Source organism: Dendroctonus ponderosae, unplaced genomic scaffold (genome assembly GCF_020466585.1).
Source record: "Dendroctonus ponderosae isolate FM_Combo_2020 unplaced genomic scaffold, Dpon_F_20191213v2 Dpon_F_20191213_4, whole genome shotgun sequence".
NCBI lineage: Eukaryota > Metazoa > Arthropoda > Insecta > Coleoptera > Curculionidae > Dendroctonus > Dendroctonus ponderosae.
In genome coordinates this window covers 5,198,826-5,216,015 of record NW_026018611.1, presented here as the reverse complement: position 1 = coordinate 5,216,015, position 17,190 = coordinate 5,198,826, and the positions used below count along the sequence as shown (strand labels likewise).

General features: G+C 37.5%; 4 protein-coding genes across 4 annotated transcripts in view; 2 read left to right on the top strand and 2 right to left on the bottom strand.

Annotated features, from left to right (window-relative positions):
* Nucleotides 1–2,084, top strand: LOC109544086 (major royal jelly protein 1). The gene is made up of 8 exons (XM_019914123.2): nt 1–100; nt 432–635; nt 686–879; nt 931–1,026; nt 1,080–1,317; nt 1,372–1,556; nt 1,608–1,793; nt 1,853–2,084. The coding sequence occupies exons 1-8, from the start codon at nt 70–72 to the stop codon at nt 1,979–1,981; spliced, it is 1,263 nt and encodes a 420-aa protein (XP_019769682.2). The 5' UTR covers nt 1–69; the 3' UTR covers nt 1,982–2,084.
* A 49-nt stretch (nt 2,085–2,133) lies between these two features.
* On the bottom strand, nt 2,134–3,052 carry LOC109544087 (probable prefoldin subunit 4). The gene is made up of 4 exons (XM_019914124.2): nt 2,865–3,052; nt 2,703–2,807; nt 2,472–2,588; nt 2,134–2,353 (listed from the first exon to the last, which is right to left on the bottom strand). The coding sequence occupies exons 1-4, from the start codon at nt 2,898–2,900 to the stop codon at nt 2,204–2,206; spliced, it is 408 nt and encodes a 135-aa protein (XP_019769683.2). The 5' UTR covers nt 2,901–3,052; the 3' UTR covers nt 2,134–2,203.
* Nucleotides 3,053–5,370: 2,318 nt separating this feature from the next.
* LOC109544088 (fatty acid-binding protein, liver-type) lies at nt 5,371–6,125 on the top strand. Its single transcript, XM_019914125.2, has 4 exons — nt 5,371–5,517; nt 5,616–5,779; nt 5,839–5,949; nt 6,008–6,125. Exons 1-4 carry the CDS (start codon nt 5,448–5,450, stop codon nt 6,059–6,061), a joined length of 399 nt encoding a protein of 132 aa, XP_019769684.2. The 5' UTR covers nt 5,371–5,447; the 3' UTR covers nt 6,062–6,125.
* A 2,202-nt stretch (nt 6,126–8,327) lies between these two features.
* LOC109544095 (netrin-1) overlaps nt 8,328–17,190 on the bottom strand; it is a 101,017-nt gene continuing 92,154 nt past the window's right edge. Inside the window, exons 3-7 of the mRNA XM_019914135.2 lie at nt 16,406–16,555; nt 16,248–16,331; nt 13,793–13,861; nt 11,616–11,805; nt 8,328–10,210 (exon numbers count right to left, since the gene is read on the bottom strand). Coding sequence (XP_019769694.1) covers nt 10,054–10,210; nt 11,616–11,805; nt 13,793–13,861; nt 16,248–16,331; nt 16,406–16,555 — 650 coding nt within the window. The 3' untranslated portion in view covers nt 8,328–10,053. The remainder of the gene's footprint in view (nt 10,211–11,615; nt 11,806–13,792; nt 13,862–16,247; nt 16,332–16,405; nt 16,556–17,190) is intronic.

The following is a 17,190-nucleotide window of genomic DNA, read 5'->3' as shown; positions in this document are numbered from 1 at the left end:
TATTTTAAGAATAGTAATTCTAGTGCGGTTCACTCTAGTTTGTGCTATTGTGGTAGAAAGAAGCTAAAAATGAGCTCTACATTTAAAACCTTTTTTAAAGGTAAGTACCTAAGTAATAAGCACATCAAAGCAATATGCAAGTTACTGAAGACGAAAACCAAGTGTCTTTAGAAGCTTTTAAGGAAGTTTTGCAATATTTTCTGATAAACTGGAAGGATCCCCAGGTAGCAAAAGTATCTAAATGCTCTGCTTAATAGCACCATTTGACTGTTCTTTATCGATTAATAAGCGCTCTTCTGAAAAATTGAAGCAAAAAGACAATTCTTTAATTGTGACCAACTGGAACGAAGGACCAAACCTACCATCAAATGACTAAACAGCTTCACATTGTCAACGAAAAATGCACAGTAAAGTAGCAAAAGAACTTTCAGGTTTGATTTACCTTTCGATGATTTCGGTCCTAAAAAAATCCTCTGCCAGTCCAAGTCGGAGCAACTACGACTTTAAGATAAAATACCAGTGGAAGCAAATCGAATACAAATTCCGAGACGAGCAGGAGCGATCGGCTGCTATTGCTAATGGAAGTTTCAATGCTGGAAGACTGCAGCCAACCGACGCCCAATATACGTACGATGGTAAGATCCAGAAAATATTTCGACTAAAGCTCCCAAAGTAGGAAATTTAGCCTATAGTGGCCTCGAGAGGGTTTTTATCGCAACTCCCCGACTTACTCCCACCGGATACCCGGCAACACTCGGAGTGGTTACTCATGAAACCCGAGATGGAAACCCAATAATTGATCCGTATCCTTCATGGTCTTGGCAAATAAATCCCGAAGAGTGTCGCTATCATCGAATAGTGTCCGTTTACAGAGTTTGGGTGAGTAGTTAGTGAGGGAACACTCACTATCAGTACAAGAAGAACTTCTAGGCGGATGAGTGCAACAGATTATGGGTAGCAGATACCGGGTTTGTTGCAGGAAACGCAACGTGTCTTCCTCAAATATTGGCCTTTGACTTGAGAACGGTAAAAATCCCCTTTCAAATAGGGAAACATTGAGTAAAGCTTGACGTTTTTAGAACCAACTAATTCACAAGTACGAAGTGCCTTATGTGCAGGTCAGGAATTTATCGCTGTACATCGCGCCCATGGCTGAAGTGGAAGACTTTGCCAATAACTGCGAAAATACTTGGATTTATGTGCCCGACACGGATACACCCTCTTTGCTAGTTTACAGCCTAAAACTGAACGATTCTTGGGTAGTTCTTGATGAAAGTTTCACTGCAGACCCGCAGTACAACACATACACTATCGAAGGTAGGAAATACATAATGCCAAGTTGAGGCGAAAAAAATCGACGTTTGTTTGCAGGCCAAACTTTTCGGTTTAACGACGGAATTTTCACCGCAGCCCTTAGCCCGAAGAGCGACGGGCCTAGTAAAAGAAAACTGCACTATCATGCAATGTCCAACGTGAAAGAGTCCTGGGTGTATGTGAAACACCTGAAAAACCCCAGAAACTTTGATTTTCCTTATTGTTCTCCGCAGTTGTTCTATGTAAGCCTTACAAGAACTCGCAGAGGAGTTTTCACTTGCGCCATGTTTTAGACGTACCATGGCAGAAGGAAGCGACAGTCACCTACAGAGGCAGCAGACCGAAAGGGCAACATTTACTTCTCGATTTTAACCGAGAATCAACTGGTCAAATGGAACCCCAGCACTGCTTACATAGAAAGCAATTTCGAAATTATTACGCCCCCTTCATTGCCGATTCTATTCGCTTCTGGACTCAAAGTCAGTAGCAAAAGACTGGGAAGAGTTGAGGAGTGAGTGAGAGTTTTCATAAATTTCAGGTGCTGCCGCACAAGGATGGCAAAGGGGAAGTTCTGTGGGTGTTCGACGTCGCATTCGAACGCTCACAAACAGGGAACCTAAATGGAAGTACCGTCAACTTTCGACTGTTTGAAGCTTGGTTGGACTAGGGCAGCTGTCTATCAAGGCCAGCGATTAAATGGAAATAAACATGTTCGTCGAGATAATAAGTTGTTTTTGCGGCTTTAATAGTCAAATAAATGGTTTGGTCAAGTGCGGTATGTTTTGTGCGTTTTTCACGACAAGGAAATTTTAAAAAGCATTTTCTTCGGCAATTTTAATTGTTCAGAAAATTGTAACAAGCTTATTTCAAACCGTTAAAACGTGCTAGTTTATTCATCAGCTTCCAGGTTGATGTGACTACCGAATTTTCCGTACAAGTGTCCCTTTAACTCGGTCATTTGGTCTTTGATCTCATCCACCTTGCTGCTGATTTCCTTCATTTCTTTAATGATCAGTTCTTTAGCTTCTTCGAGGCATTTCTGCACAAATAATAGGCATTTTAGCACGATCAAAAATACAGTAAGTCACTACAAATTTAAATGAAAAACACTTTCTTGGTACTGCTCAAAATTGCACAAAATGTTTCTAGTGACTGACCTGTGTTGTGTCCAAGTTTTGATAAATAAAAAATTCCCCAATTAAATAAGGGATCTGCTCATCGTCGTCAAAAAGGGCGATTTCATCACAGGCATCTTCCAGACTCTTCAAGTCGTTCTGAGGAAGAAAACAGTAATTAATTTTCATAAACTTACTAACTTTACATTTTCTTGAGCAATTAAGGAGTAAACTCAAATTAGCTCTTTGATTAGTTTCAAATGTAGCTCTCACCTCTTTAACTTTAATGGTATCACTGATGTCCACCAATTTAGCGTTCAGTCTTGCAAATACGTTGATTTTCTGCTGGTCCTCGTACGAAATGTGAATATCTGAGTCCTAAAGTGAAGGTTTAGACCATCAATCAAAACATGAGTATTCTAATTCCCAACCTACCGGTTGAAAGGTGCCCTTCCCGCTGTTTCCGGCCATTTTCAGAAATCAGTTAGCTTCAAATAGGAATAAGGGCAATTATAAAAATATCCTAATAAGGAGATTCTGTAGGTTGCAAATGTTGTTGTGGATTTGGGTTAGGGAATTGGTTAGTGTCACACGCAGCAGTGACAACTTGAAAAGTGATTGAAAAGTTGGCAGCGTCGCTTGAGTCTTTTGTGATGATACCTGTTAGAGTTACTAATTCTAGTGTTAAAAAAAATTACTGAGAAAAGAGTTAGTACAGCATATGGATTTTTTCAAAAACTTCTGAAAATTCTTCGCTCGCTGTTTTAAAAAATTAATATAATTTTTGCAAAAACTTAAAAAAAGTCATAAATAACTCCTAAGTTATAGGTTTGCTTTAAAATCGGAATTTGAATAATTGTAAAATTAAACAGCGATTTTTTAAAAATTGCCAACGTTTTGCCATATTTATTTTCGAGTTATTTTGAGACCTGAGGATGCCAAAATAAAGTTGGCAATAAAAATGGCGAAACGTTGGTAATAAGAAAATCGATGGTTTTTCACTAATGCAAATTCGGTTATAAAAGCAAAAATTTTGAATAGTAAAGGAACCAGGGGGTGTTACCTGGCTGATATTGGGAAGGTTTCCAGGTACCACAAATGTTTGCGTAAAGCATCGAAGTATTGATAGCAGTTAATCTAAATTGATTGATTAAATTATCAGCATTTGTTACTTAATAGCATAGGCTTGTCTCGCGAGCGAGATAAAAAGTGCAAATATAGGAGCAGGTTTATGAGGCGAAAACAAATATGTTTTTGAGCTTTAGAATTAATATTTGAATAATAGATTTTGCTGAACTTTAAAGCCACTGATAGTCGCACGCAACAAACAAATCACTTCATTTTATTGAGTGAAAATCAAAGATTGTTTCTGTTTTCTTTATTATTAGTGTCCTGGATTATCTCAATTAGAGAAAATCAAATGAGGGATTGTTTCCATGGGGAAATTTTGGTTTAATTAATGGACAAGTGGCCTTTTTTGTAAATTTTGCAAAAATTCAGTCAGTCAGTTTGCATGGAATTCGCTAAGAAAGAGTAATTATAAATATTGAAAATTTTAAGTTTGCCACTGAGTACTTTGGAAATTGACGCATTTCTACAGTGCGGTCCAAAGTGGCTTAAATATATGCGTCTTTCCTTTTGGAAATGGGACTTTTTAGGGAATGAAAAGGCCAGTTAAACTGTTCGAATTGTATCCTGCTTTTACGATTTAAACAAAGAAAAACTGCGTTTTCCAATGAGCAACTGGAATGGCCCGTTCTATTTTGTATTTTTATACGAATTTTTCTGCGCCAATTTGGGCAAAACATTTATTGAAGCAATTTTTTGTTTCGGCTCATATCGTCGGTTCTCAAATTCTCATTCCAAACAAAAATTTGCATAAACTGCAAACAACATCTTTTTAAAACGTTGAAAAGTTTTTTTAAGAAAACGTTTAACGTAAAGGCAACAGAAGAAATCATCATAAAGCTAATGGACTGAATAAGTGATTATTAAAGACTTTGCCACTCAATTGTTTCAAATCATGAGTTTTTTGACACTTTATTTATCACTTTTTTTCGATGAAGCAGCAAATATGGATTTGCGAAAAACATAACATTTTTTATGAATTTACTTATTCAATAGGTTGAAATATCTTGCTAAAAGAACGAAGAAATGCTTTCAAGAAATCCTGTAGCATGAAAACAACTGTGAAATCATCTGTTTTTCAAAGAAAATCTGTTTCCTTCTTGTGCGATTGTTTGCCGCTTTACTTCGTGATTCATATTGGACTGTCGTTGAATCGTTTCATTAGCATTTCTTTGAAAATATGAACATTAAACTAGTTTTTTTGCCAAGGAATAAGCAGTTTTTACGTTGTGCGATGGTAGAAACATATGTAATTCGGTAACGGTTTCTAGGAACAAGAATTAAGCAGCAAAAGCAGCGGCAGTAATGCAAAGTCATTGAAACATAATTCATAAACGGTTGATCTCAAAGGTATAGTCATTTAAAGTGCGAAAGATTAAGGGTTATGCAGTATATTTACTTGTCGTATTACATGAATCAGATAAGTCATGAAATCAACAAATTTTCAATTAAATATCGCCGGTATTCCAATTTGTTGACTCATACTAACAAAATAGGTACTTAAGGAAAAATGCTGTATCCATGGCAGGTTAAGCTGAAATTTACAGCCCGAATTTTTGATGGAAACATTACAAAATTGCCAAAACTCATAAGATGAAATTGTAATTTTTGAGTGGAATGCTTCGTGTTAATCCCGGGAGGTTTCAGTCATTTCACTTATTGCACTTTGATCCCCTGTTGGGCATCCTAAATACCCTGTTGATCTTTAACAGTAATGCAAATAAACTGATAAAATCACCAGTTATTACTAATTTTGATAACAATCCGCTCCAATGGCGGGGGGCTTGTGGGTGTATAAAACAGAGCCGCTTGCACTCGATGTCATTCAGATCACATTTGCGTTTCAAGTGCTAACAATCTCTGAATTATCACCAAAAATCTACATCCAAAATGGTTAAGCTAGAAGGAACCTACGAATTGGTCTCCCAGGAGAATTACCTGGAATTCTTGAAGTCATTGGGTAAGCTTTTGCATTATCAAAAAATAATTAAACGGCAAAGAAAAATATACATGAAATACACAACTTTCAAGAAAGGGTATTCAAGGGCTATTTTTAAGGTGTTCCCGATGCTGAGGCCGAAAAACAGTCCCAATTGAAGGAGCCGATCACCATCAAGTCCGTATCGGACAGCAGCATCGTAATGTCTTATTCAGGACAAGAGGTCGCTTTCCCTGTGGGCAAAGAGTATGAGTACTCAATTCGCAATAAGCACACCATTTGGGTAGGAACACTTATATTACTTCGTTAGATCGTTTGTATCACTTTCGAGTGTTTTCTCAGACCGTTGCCACCATCAGTGGAGACACCATCACCTTTAAAACCAAACTGAACGCTGATGGAAGCCTGACTGAGGAAAAAGTGATCAAAATCACTGACAGTGGCCTCACATCTGTAAGCAATTTTCCTTTGATTGTTTTGTGTAGTTTTTTGATGCGAGTTTTTTCTATAGACAACCACCAGCTCCAAGGGAACCAAGGCTGTCCGCCAATACAAGAGAGTTTAATTGAAATGTTTTATTTATATTATTTTTAACAGAGCTAAATAATAAATTGTTGTTTTTTTAAGTACATGGTCTTTAATTTTTACTACCTGATTGGCGTACATTTTCCTTACTTTCCTGTGGGTTAGCGTTCAYCCACAAGCCTTGTCTTTTTACGGATAGACAGATGGACATATAAAGTTTGTTAAACATTGATTTTTTAGGTAGTTTGAAAACCTGAAACTCGTTTTAGGATGTTCTGAACAAACTCTTTTTGCGCTTACCCTTACGCAAATATTGAATTGCAGCCTCGCATTTTTTTCTTCATAAGTGCGTGTTTAGCTTTACAGATTAATTTTTCTTTACCTGAAATTTTGTATCAGTTATATACATATTTTTTGTATTTAATAGTCGATAAAAGGCTTTAGGGCAGGATACAAATAGATGATTTTTCCACATCCAGACTGGTCGCGGTTTCGCAGGTAGTGAGTTCCTAATAAATCAGCCTCAACTGCGCTTTGCTTGAAAATTATTCGGTTTGAACAGTAAATCGTCTGATATCTATTAATTTACTAAAAAGTAATATTATGACGATTCTGCGCTGGGAATGATGAATTTTTGAAGGTGCGATGACTTGCAAGCTTTGGCCAATCACAGCTGCAAGTTTGAACATTTTTTAAAAATCAGTTTACTTTCTGATAGCATTTTTCTTGCCAAGCATTTCTTGCCAAGCACGACTAAAAGTTTATTGATTCCTGCAATATAATTCGGCGGTCTGTTTTGATGAAAATCTGGGAGACTTGTAGCGCCCTACCGTGGTTAAGCCTGGATTAAATTTCAAGTGTCCAGTCGCTCCAGTTTGAACGTGAGGAATTTTTGAAAATGGTTCAACTTGAAAGTTGTGCTCAGGCCCAAAATTCTCCTGCAGGTAGTTTATATCCAAATTTAGGAGACTTTCCGCGTCCTGCTGTGGTAAGATTCAAGTATCAACTTGTTCTAGTTTGGTAGTGAGAAATTTTTGAAAAAGGATCATCGTAAAATTTCTGCGAAGCTCGACTGAAAATTTGTTAATCCCTGCAAAATCATTCTGGCGTCAGTTTTGATTTAAATTTGGGACACTTGCAGCGCCCTATCGGGTTTAAATCTGGACAAAATTTCAAGTGTCCACTCGCTCCAATATGAACGTGAGGAATTTTTTTAAATGGCTGAACTTGAAATTTCTTGTCAAGCACGATTGAAAGTTTATTGATTCCTGCAAAATCATTCTGCGGTTTGTTTTGATCAAAATTTGGTACACTTGTAGCGCCCTTCCGTGCTTCAATCTGGACAAAATTTCAACTGTCCACTCGCTCCAATATAGACGTGACGAATTTTTAAAATTGGCTCAACTTGAAAATTCTTGTCAAACACGACTGAAAGTTTGTTGATTCCTGCAAAATCATTCTGCGGTCTGTTTTGATCAACATTTGGGACATTTGCAGCGCCCTACCGTGGTTAAGTCTGGATGAAATTTCAAGTGTCCAGTCGCTCCAGTTTGCACGTGAGGAATTTTTGAAAATGGCGCAGCTTGAAAGTTGTGCTTAAAAATTATCCTGCAGGTAGTTTATATCGAAATTTGGGACACTTTCAACGTTTTGCCGCAGTAAGATTCAAGTATCAACTTGCTCTAGTATAGCCGGGAGAAATTTTTGCAAATGAATCAACGTAAAAGTTCTTCTCACGCTCGTCTGTAAATTTGTTAATTCCTGCAAAATCATTCTACAGACCAATTGGATCGAAATTTGGGAAACCTGCACTACCCATCCGTGTTTAAATCTGGACAAAATTTCAAGTGTCCAGTCGCTCCTGTTCGGGCATGAGGAATTTTTGAAAATGATCGATCTTGAAATTTCTGCTCAGATTCGACTGTAAGTTCGTTAATTCTTGGAAAATCCTTCTGCAGACCCTTTATGACCCTTCTGCAAACCCTGCCCTGCCGTGGTTAGATCAGGACAAAATTTCAAGTGTTCATTGGGTGGTTCAACTTGAAGTTTTTTTCAGGCTCGTATGTAAGTTTATTAGTTCTTGCAGTCATTCTGCAGGGCATTTAGATAAAGAATTGACCCCACCTTAGGTAGAACTGGACAAACATTTAAGCGTCCAGTTGCGGGTTTTTGGGACAGCAAATTGGAATTCGATGAGTTTTCCCACATAAGTGAATCCTCTATAAAACGTTTGTTTTTAACGTACTATTAAACCGTTATTTATGACTGCTTCAAATCCAATAAATTTGAATGATATACGACAATTGTACATATTTAATTTTATTACACAATAAGTCATTAGGTACACAAAAAATTTACAATTAGTCGATAATATAATATAATCATTAATAATAATTGTGACTAATTTTCTTTGCTTAATTCTACAATAACATGAAAGGTGTTTAAATAGTACACTCTAGCCACCGTCGTCATGCAAGATCCAGGGGAGATTTATTTTGTCTATAGCTTTTATGGTTTTGGAGGCAAATCGGTTCTTATTCGAAATTCCACTGGAGGGTAATTGAACCTAATACTAATTTAGTCTTCTGATTTGCAGACACAAGAGAGCATGATATTGCTATAACACGTTAAATAGTTTGATATGTTAACATCAAACACTAATTTCTACTCGGTTACTTTATCGTCTGACTAAAATGGTTAAAACTGGACAATTTACAAAAAATTCCCTTCTTTCGTGGATATGTTACATGTCGCTTTCGGGTTTGGCCCACTTTTTCATGTCAACGGTAAATAATCTCGATGAGCAATAGAGAGTGCGGTATGAAAATGAAATTGATGAAAACTACAGCTCGAAGGGACACTGCATTAGTTTACCCATTTTAACCAGAACCTGAATATATAATAATAACATTTAGATTAATTATAGCCTCTAGGAACTAGTTAATGTTACACAAATGTATATAATTTCCTCAAATTGTAACATATTATGGAATATTTTGTTAGCGAATTGTTTTGTAATACTGTACAGTTTCAGTTATCAGCTATCGTGGCACAATCATTCATCAAACCATTTAAACAATGCCAATAAAATGTTTAAACTTCGACAACAGTGGCATATTTGCGAGCAACCGGATATAATGGTAATTTTCCTCCAAATTGTTGTTGGCAAGTAATATTATACAAACATGTTAAGCCACTTGAACAAATACTCGGCACATTCACTCGCGCCCGTTCATTCCCTATATAGCACTAGAAAGGAAATAAATAAATAATACAAAAAAACAAATCACTACAGATGGCGAACAATTGTAAAAAAATATGTACAAAATACAAAAATTACAAAATTCAAACTAACAGCATGACACGAAATGCATTTGGTACAGTTGGAAAATTAGTCAGTAAGTAACAGGGGCCCATGTTCTTTTCGAATACTGCTTAATGCTGTTGCAAATTAATCAGGAGCATTGCAATTATCAATTATGCTTGTTGAAGTTGCCCTGCATTTAAAGCGCTTCTAATCAGGAGTTTTTTCTCGATAAATATGGGCTGTTCTGAAGCCAAAGTTTATTAATAACTGGACTCTGGATCGCTATTTTACGCAATGCTCCCCTATACATGGAACACGCCTTTGAACTGCATCTATGGACAGTCGAGAAATTTTCTAAATCTGGCAACTTTTTAGTAGGAGGGTTAATCAAGGGCTGCCCCAAGCTGTTACATACTCATACTCAAACCAATCCGGAACATGACTAAATTTCAATGGAGCATTTGAAATAATGACGTCACTGCCAAATAACTTGGACAGACTGGCGCTTCCAGGACCGGTTTCGGACCTATTAGTCCTCATCAGTAGCGCTGAGCTGAACCTGGTCTTGCACCCAACTATTTAAGTGAGAAATTGGAAAAAATTTCGAATATCCATCGATGCAGATCAGGCATTCAGTAAATCTCGATTAGCAAACAACTAAACATAAATTAAATCACAGTGAAACCGTTGGCGCGCAACTCTTCCTCATAGGTTAATCGGTCGCTCTACTTGCATTTTCTGGCTCTGCGACGGAACCTGCGCATCCTTTGATCCCATTCGTCACGCCACTCAATCACAATCGATCTTTGAGTCACTCCTAAGCTTCCGGTCGCTATTCCTCCGGGTGAATCGTCCTTTTCTCTACCCAAAAATAGGTAGGACCTAGAAAGAGTTCAAAAGTTTTTAGTTTGGTTCAGATTGGCCACTTTGCATGGCTTCTACAGGGTGATTCAAAATTGGCGTCATTCCTCTGGAGGTCTGGGGGTGTCTTGGGAGTACAGAAAAAATAGAAAAAAAATCAATGATATTAAAAACTCAGATATTTGCAAAAAACTAGATCAGAAGGATGACAACAATGTTTTTCAAGGTAATCTGCCTAATTGACATTGCGCAAATACCGGTTGCTTCGTAATTATTAAAAAGTCCGGTGACCATGGATAAACATTAAGCAAATAAAATAAAAGAGACAATAATATGCGTCGAGGTTAGGATAGCGGTGTCACCTTGCGGTGCTTTTTGGGGCAAATGAGTGATATACCTAAGTAGGTGACAACTGTCATCCAAAACCACCTGTCAAAGGTTATGTCTCATTGGTCAAATAAAATACAAGTGTCAATTATTATTGACAAAGCTGCCTACCTGTAACTACCTGTAGATGACAAAAAACATCATTGCCGCTTTGACTTTTCATCAAAAAATTGTAGAAGAGGACTTTTTTAATATAAAAAATGTTCGTAATTTGACGAAAAAATCGTAATTTTTCTCTTCGAATTCTTAAGTATTCCAATAGGCTACCAATCAAACGTGTGACCTTTTCAAAATAATGCTTAATAACAAAGTTGAAATTCGATCTTCAACTGTTAATATCTTCTTGAAATTTTCGAAAAAAAAAGAATTTTGCTTCTAACTTTTTAAAGGTTTGGATTGTCTAAACTAAACTTTGTGCATGTTTGAGATTGGCATACTTGAACTTTTGAGGAGTACAATTGGTTCTGCCGAAAATACATCTTCACCAGCAAACAAACAAATGGGAGAAGGAATCTCCACTGTTTTTGCAGACACTTTTTGCCTGCCTTCCAAGAAACCTCAATTGTGACAACTTCAATTTGAAACACACAAAAAATAAGAGAAGTTGACTGAGTTTGAAAAATTCGAAAACTCTGTTAATTTATTTCACAGGAAGCCGATTAGTCGAGCAGTTGGTGAGCACAATTAATACCTGTAATAACTTTGCTTTTTTGCAACAAATCCAGCCCTATAAGGGGATTTAACGTATGTAAATCTCGGTGAGTTTGGCGCGCACTCGTGCTGGTGAAATGAATAAATTACTAGGAATTTGCGGCCATTTGAACACTGTTTAGCCAGACCGATAAGCCGGAATTTGTAATTTTCGCAGCTGAACATGATGCAGTCGTTCCGGATGAAAAATAACTTAATTTCCAAAGGCACATTTGTGGGTGACTTTTGAAAAATTTGATCCCATTTGCCTCCCGGCACTTTGCCCTGGTTTAATGCACTGCAAAGCTGGATAATTTGCTTGGAAAAGGGCCGATTTTTTAAAACTTACCGGTTAGTTTTGATTTTCGGGCATTTGCAGTTCAGGTCGGTGTTCGGCACCAGCATGGGCATGGTTCCTTTTCGGATCCGCGAGTCTCGCGACTTCTTGTAGATGGATTCCACGTTGATCATGAAGCGCGTCCAACCTTTCGTGTGCTCGTCGTTATTTTCAATTTCGGACAGTACTTTGGCCATGATGGCTGAAAAAAACACACTTTTTACTGTTGGTTCGCACGTTTTTTTTTTTAAGTTTTTTGCCCTTTTTTTGCCGAATAATTTGACTACTTTTCACGCAAACAGAAAAACTCTGGAAACATTTTATCATCCAACCATTCCCTTTGATGTTTGTTATTGGAGTTTACCTAAACATTCCGGACAGCTATTCGAGGCGCCTACGCCCCAATCCCGACATGCTTACTAAACGCAAAGTTTCAGACTTTTGAAAATAAATATTTGAATATTCCACAAATTCGTTTATTTATCACTCAGTCTAGATCACGCCAATGTTAAAACGATAAATAAGTTCCAAAGCAGCGTTTATCCAGTTGTTTGCTCGAAAGTTTCCCCGAACAGTTCCTGGACGGTTTTTTTGACCTCAGGCAACTTTCCAGACCTGGAGTCTGTTTTATTGAAAAACCGCCACAGTTTGGTTTTTAAGCAGTTACATTTTTTAGATAGTTTTTAGGTCTCCCAATTAACCCGATTTATTCCAAAGCCTGCAATTTTCTCAATAAACTGCCTTGTTATTGTTCCCGGCAAAAAAACAGTGAGCTCTATGAAAATTTATCTTATTTTACGTTTAAGCTTTTTGATACATTTTAATTTTTTTTTGAATTTTTGTGGTTGTAAGTTGCCCATTCATTTTGGGACACCGTGTATTTGCAGAAACTGGAAATTTTACATTTTTCACAGAATCTAGAATGTTCCTTTTGGGTGTTTGGTAAGACGGTGTTAATCACATTCATTTGCAACTTTAGGCATGGGTGATTATTTTGCGCGTTCTAAAAGAACAGAAGCTGTTGCGCTTTTGCTAGTGATTTTTCTGTATTTGTGGTCTTTCACTTTTTTTGTGTTTTTACCAATTTGGATCATTGATTTTTTGCTTCTGAACTTTCTATCTGTATTTTGTCAAATATTGACTGATTCCTGTTCACAAAAAAACTATCAAGAGCAGGTTTTCTTAGAGGATCGTATAGAAATCATGAATTTAAGAACCGAAAAGCAAAATTCCAAATACACAAAAATCTTAACTAATGTGACGTTTTCTGATTTGCAAAAGTTTGCAAACTTCTATCAGCGGAAAGTGGTGAAAAACGACATTTTCCAAGAAACATGAAAAAAAGGTTGTCAGTAAAGCGCTGAAACAATGCCCAAACTATTAAAAAATAATCCCAAGTCGAGAAAAATTGGTACCTAAAGTTCTTTTTAAATCAAAAAACACAATAATCTAATATAATTATAATAATCTAATTCTAATATAATTTAATAAAAAAGATTCTGCGGTTGATTTTTCTGCAGTTGCGGTTTTTCACGTTTTTCTGTTTTTTTACGAGTCTTCGACTGGGCAGTGCTCAGATGAAGCTTTGGACTAGTGAATGCTTTCTGATCTTGAACCGTCTTTTTGCATTTTGTAAAATATTAACTGGTCCTGTTTAGCGCAAAAAGTAACGCAAAATTCGAAATAAACCAAAATAAACCCAATGCAACTATCGAACTTTGATTTAATTGTATGTGAACTAGGAAATTTGGATACTTGAGAATAATGCAACCAACACCTGTGCAAAATCTGGTCCCCTTTACATCTAAATACGTAATTAATTCGGGATTAATGTTTCACTCCGCCTGTAAAATGGAACAAACATGGAAAGCGCACCATTTCCTCATGTAAGCTTCCCGTTGATCCCGTGGGCTGTTCATTGAAAACAGCGCCCAATGATCATGGATTTAAGCAAAATTCATTTTAGAAAATTAAGTTTGCCCGATTTTCTTCCCGGGGGTAGTAAAATGATTGGCATTTTAATGGGCGCGGTACATTAAATGGGGCAAATAAAATGTGTTTTCCCCAATTGTTTTGCCTAGTTTAATTTATCATCGAATTTAATTCAATGACAATCCGGTTCGTTTAGGAAATGTTTATCAATTCAGTTCAGTTCGGTTTGAGCGTGTTTCTGAACCCGGCATACCTACCATAGTCTCTTTTACAGTACTTGTTGAGGTTCAGTCGTTTGGTCGCTCCTTTGCACTTTCCACAGTGATCTGGAACAGAACATTACAGTGCTTTAATCGCAATAAAGTAGCCAAAAATAATGATTTTGAATAATTTCCCGACCTGTTTACACCCTAACAAATACGGCACTTCCGTGTACTTCGCCCCCTTGCAAACAAATACCCCAGTTAATTATATCAAAGATGTTCGCCACGGCCTGCAGGCAAATTGGATGGGATTCCGGGGTATGGAGAAATCAGCGATCCGCAAGAGGAAAATCCCTCCTCTACGACGAGCAATTTCAATAAGTTTTCCAATTTGGGCGTAGTGGAAACGTTTTTTCTTGGGCTGGCTGAGGATTTTCCTGTCCATTGATCATCCATTGCACGATTTTCTGTCATCCATTGTTCGCGTAGCGATTGCAGTAGGTTGTTTAATTGGCGTGGAAATCGTTACTTTGACATTATTTATGGCGAGTTTTGGGGAGTCAGAAGTTTGAGTTTGTCTTTCAACTAAACAGCTGAGTTTGGATTGGATTAAGCAACCAACTTTAATGCTGCATTTTTCCATTCACATTCCGTTCACCCCATCCGACTTGAACGACTCTTTTCAGCTTCATTTTGGGGTTCGAATATGAATTTAAATAACCCGACTCGTAACAGTTACATAAATTTCATCGCGCCCGAAATGAATAACTCTGGCTAGGAAGAAGGTATAAAGTAAATTGGGCAATCTGATTTAATCGTGGCTCTCGAATCCAGTTATGAGCGACGACATAAAACCGTCTGCACGTTGAGTAAAACCCTTTTGTTTGTTCAAGGGCTTTATTTACTGAAAAACCGAATATCTAGCAAATTTTCCATTTCAATTTCAATCAGATTTTCAAACGCTCCCATACATGACGTGAATGTTTCTCTATAAATTCCAGCGGCGCTACTCGATCTGAATAGGCCGACTTGGAGCAAACATCGTTCTTTTTGGGGCTTTAAACTAACATCAATTTTTCTGTTGTTGGTCACGTTTCCGCAGGGTAAGTTGCCTGCATGAAAACGATAAGGGCGATTTATGGAGGTTCCCGACCTAACCTTGATCCCGAATTTCTGGGCTTGAGGGGAGAATTTCGTATTACCATGATCATGGTTTTAGTTATGTAGTTTTCAACGATTATAACAGTGAAAAATTATGATTTTTTAATAAAAATTAGCTTCGTTATTTGTTGCTCTTTGGCGTCTTTGAGCGAAAAATTTGCAAGTAAGTGCAAGAGAACTTTAAAAGTGCGTCTGTAGATCGAAAGTCGGTTTTCTCACACTCTTGCTTCTGAACTGGTTTTGCGTTTTCTTCCTCAATTGTCTGGATAGATTTTTATTTAATGTGTTAGTTCCTTTTTAATGCAGTTTGGTATGAAAAACAACAGGCTACTAACACGCGATATTGCAGCTGTTAGTTTAACAATGCGAGAAGTCATTTTCAGTGGGTCAATTTGCCCCAAATCGATCCCTAACTGTTCCGATGGGTGCAATGAAAATTTCAGAAACAAGCATTTACAGCTATCTGCTCGAAACTAGACAGACATAGTAGGAGAATACTAATTGAGTCGAATGCAGTGCATGATTATTCTGGCACTCAGCTAGTTGAAAGCAGACGGTAAACGTACGATCCTAATCGAATTTCATGTCAGATAGAGGCAATTTCCTCAATGGACAATATTGGGCCGCTGCACAACCGTCCTCATTAAAAAGTTTCTACCCCGAAGATATACATTATACATGACCAATTAGTTGGCAGGATCTGCGAAAGAAAGTTTCCCGCAGTGTAATAAATGCAGTCAGGCCTCGGGAAAAGTTCATGATTAAGTCGATGTTTTATTCGTTTCTGTTCGATATGGCATTGCACTTGGGCGCCAACTGAAAAAAGGCCCAATAAAAATTATGGCTTTTGGAGTCAGAGTCATCCGACATTCATTATTCTTTTTAAAATTTACCTGCAAAATATCGTTGAATTTGTTTAAAAAAAAACAACCAAAACAGCTTGTTAGGCAAATATAAGGGAAACAAACCCTGCGGTGATTTAGAGCCAATTACAGAGCCGAGCCACATAAAGGAAATGTTTCATATGAATGAATGAGATATGAACAGCTACGTACGCTTAATCTCAACGTAGCTTTGTATTCAGCCAGAGCTGTAAAATTGGAACATCCTTTAACGCAACAAACAAACAAACAGTTTCCAGTTCCATATAATTTTGCCCCCAATGGCAAACGTCTGAACAGCGATAGAGGGCTAAACCTCAAAATTGTTCCGTTACTCAAAGCTTTGCTTAATGCAATCAAAGCAAAGCAGAGCCATTTTAACACTGTCGAAAACCACTATTCAAACTGGCACATCATGTATTATCAAATAGAAAAAGAATCTCACTTTCAAGTCTAAAGTTTCTTACCTCCAGTGGCAACCGAATCTGGATCTTCCTCTGGATAGCCGTCGTCGTCCTCTTCGGTGGCCATCATCTGGACGACCGGTATTTCTGAGGACAAGCACAATTTTGGAAAACTACTTGGTTAAGCTAAAAAGAAAGATAATTTTGCAGAAGTTACTTACTGATACATGGAGCAATGTGAGAGCGACTCTGTTGGTATCCTTTAGCGCAGCGATTGCAAGTGATACCAACCACGCCATCCTTGCAGGGACATTGGCCAGTTTGCTGGTTGCAAGTTTTGCCAGAGGCGCCGATCGGATGACAATCACAAGCTGGAAAAAACAGAAAAACAAGATTCACAACAGTCAAAGATTTTTCCAACATTTTTATTAGTCTTGAATGCGTTACGTCAGGAAATTAGGTCGTTTGTTGTACTGTTATTCGTAGTTATAGTATTAGTAGACAAGGGCGGATCCACGGAGGGGTCATGGGGGTCATGGGGGTCATGACCCCCCCTATTCAATTCTCTATCCAACGATGCCAAAACGAATTCTCTGGCTTGAATGATTCTTGAGAAACTTCTAAAAAAGCAGCGTCATGTTCAAGTGGATTTTGCAACTCAAAGAAAACCACGCAAATCTAAAACTGCTTGAATGCAAGCCTTTTTTGAGAAAACTGCCAACATTTCCCCATCCATGGTTCACTTTTTAAACATGCCATTTATTTATCTCTAGAATGATGTACAAATGAGCGTTCTTGCTCATTTTGCCTCCGAGAAATGAACCAAAATGGGATGGAAAACATGGAATTTTGGCATAATCTTGCACCTGTGTCTGATATTTAAATTTCACTTTCTGGGTCAAAACTACTCGAATTTCCTCACTCACGTTGATACGACTGAATCGAGTTTTCAATTCTCTATCCAACGATGCCAAAACGAATTCTGTGGCTCGAATGGTTCTTGAGA

Coding starts and splice junctions, on each gene's coding strand:
- LOC109544086 (XM_019914123.2), top strand. CDS start 70: ATGAGCTCTACATTTAAAACCTTTTTTAAAG. Junction 1,027..1,079: donor TGGCCTTTGACTTGAGAACG/GTAAAAATCCCC, acceptor TGACGTTTTTAG/AACCAACTAATTCACAAGTA. Junction 1,557..1,607: donor GTTCTCCGCAGTTGTTCTAT/GTAAGCCTTACA, acceptor GCCATGTTTTAG/ACGTACCATGGCAGAAGGAA.
- LOC109544087 (XM_019914124.2), bottom strand. CDS start 2,900: ATGGCCGGAAACAGCGGGAAGGGCACCTTTCAACCG. Junction 2,808..2,864: donor GGAAGGGCACCTTTCAACCG/GTAGGTTGGGAA, acceptor CCTTCACTTTAG/GACTCAGATATTCACATTTC. Junction 2,589..2,702: donor ATACCATTAAAGTTAAAGAG/GTGAGAGCTACA, acceptor TTTCTTCCTCAG/AACGACTTGAAGAGTCTGGA.
- LOC109544088 (XM_019914125.2), top strand. CDS start 5,448: ATGGTTAAGCTAGAAGGAACCTACGAATTGGTCTCCCAGGAGAATTAC. Junction 5,780..5,838: donor GCAATAAGCACACCATTTGG/GTAGGAACACTT, acceptor GTGTTTTCTCAG/ACCGTTGCCACCATCAGTGG. Junction 5,950..6,007: donor CTGACAGTGGCCTCACATCT/GTAAGCAATTTT, acceptor TTTTTTCTATAG/ACAACCACCAGCTCCAAGGG.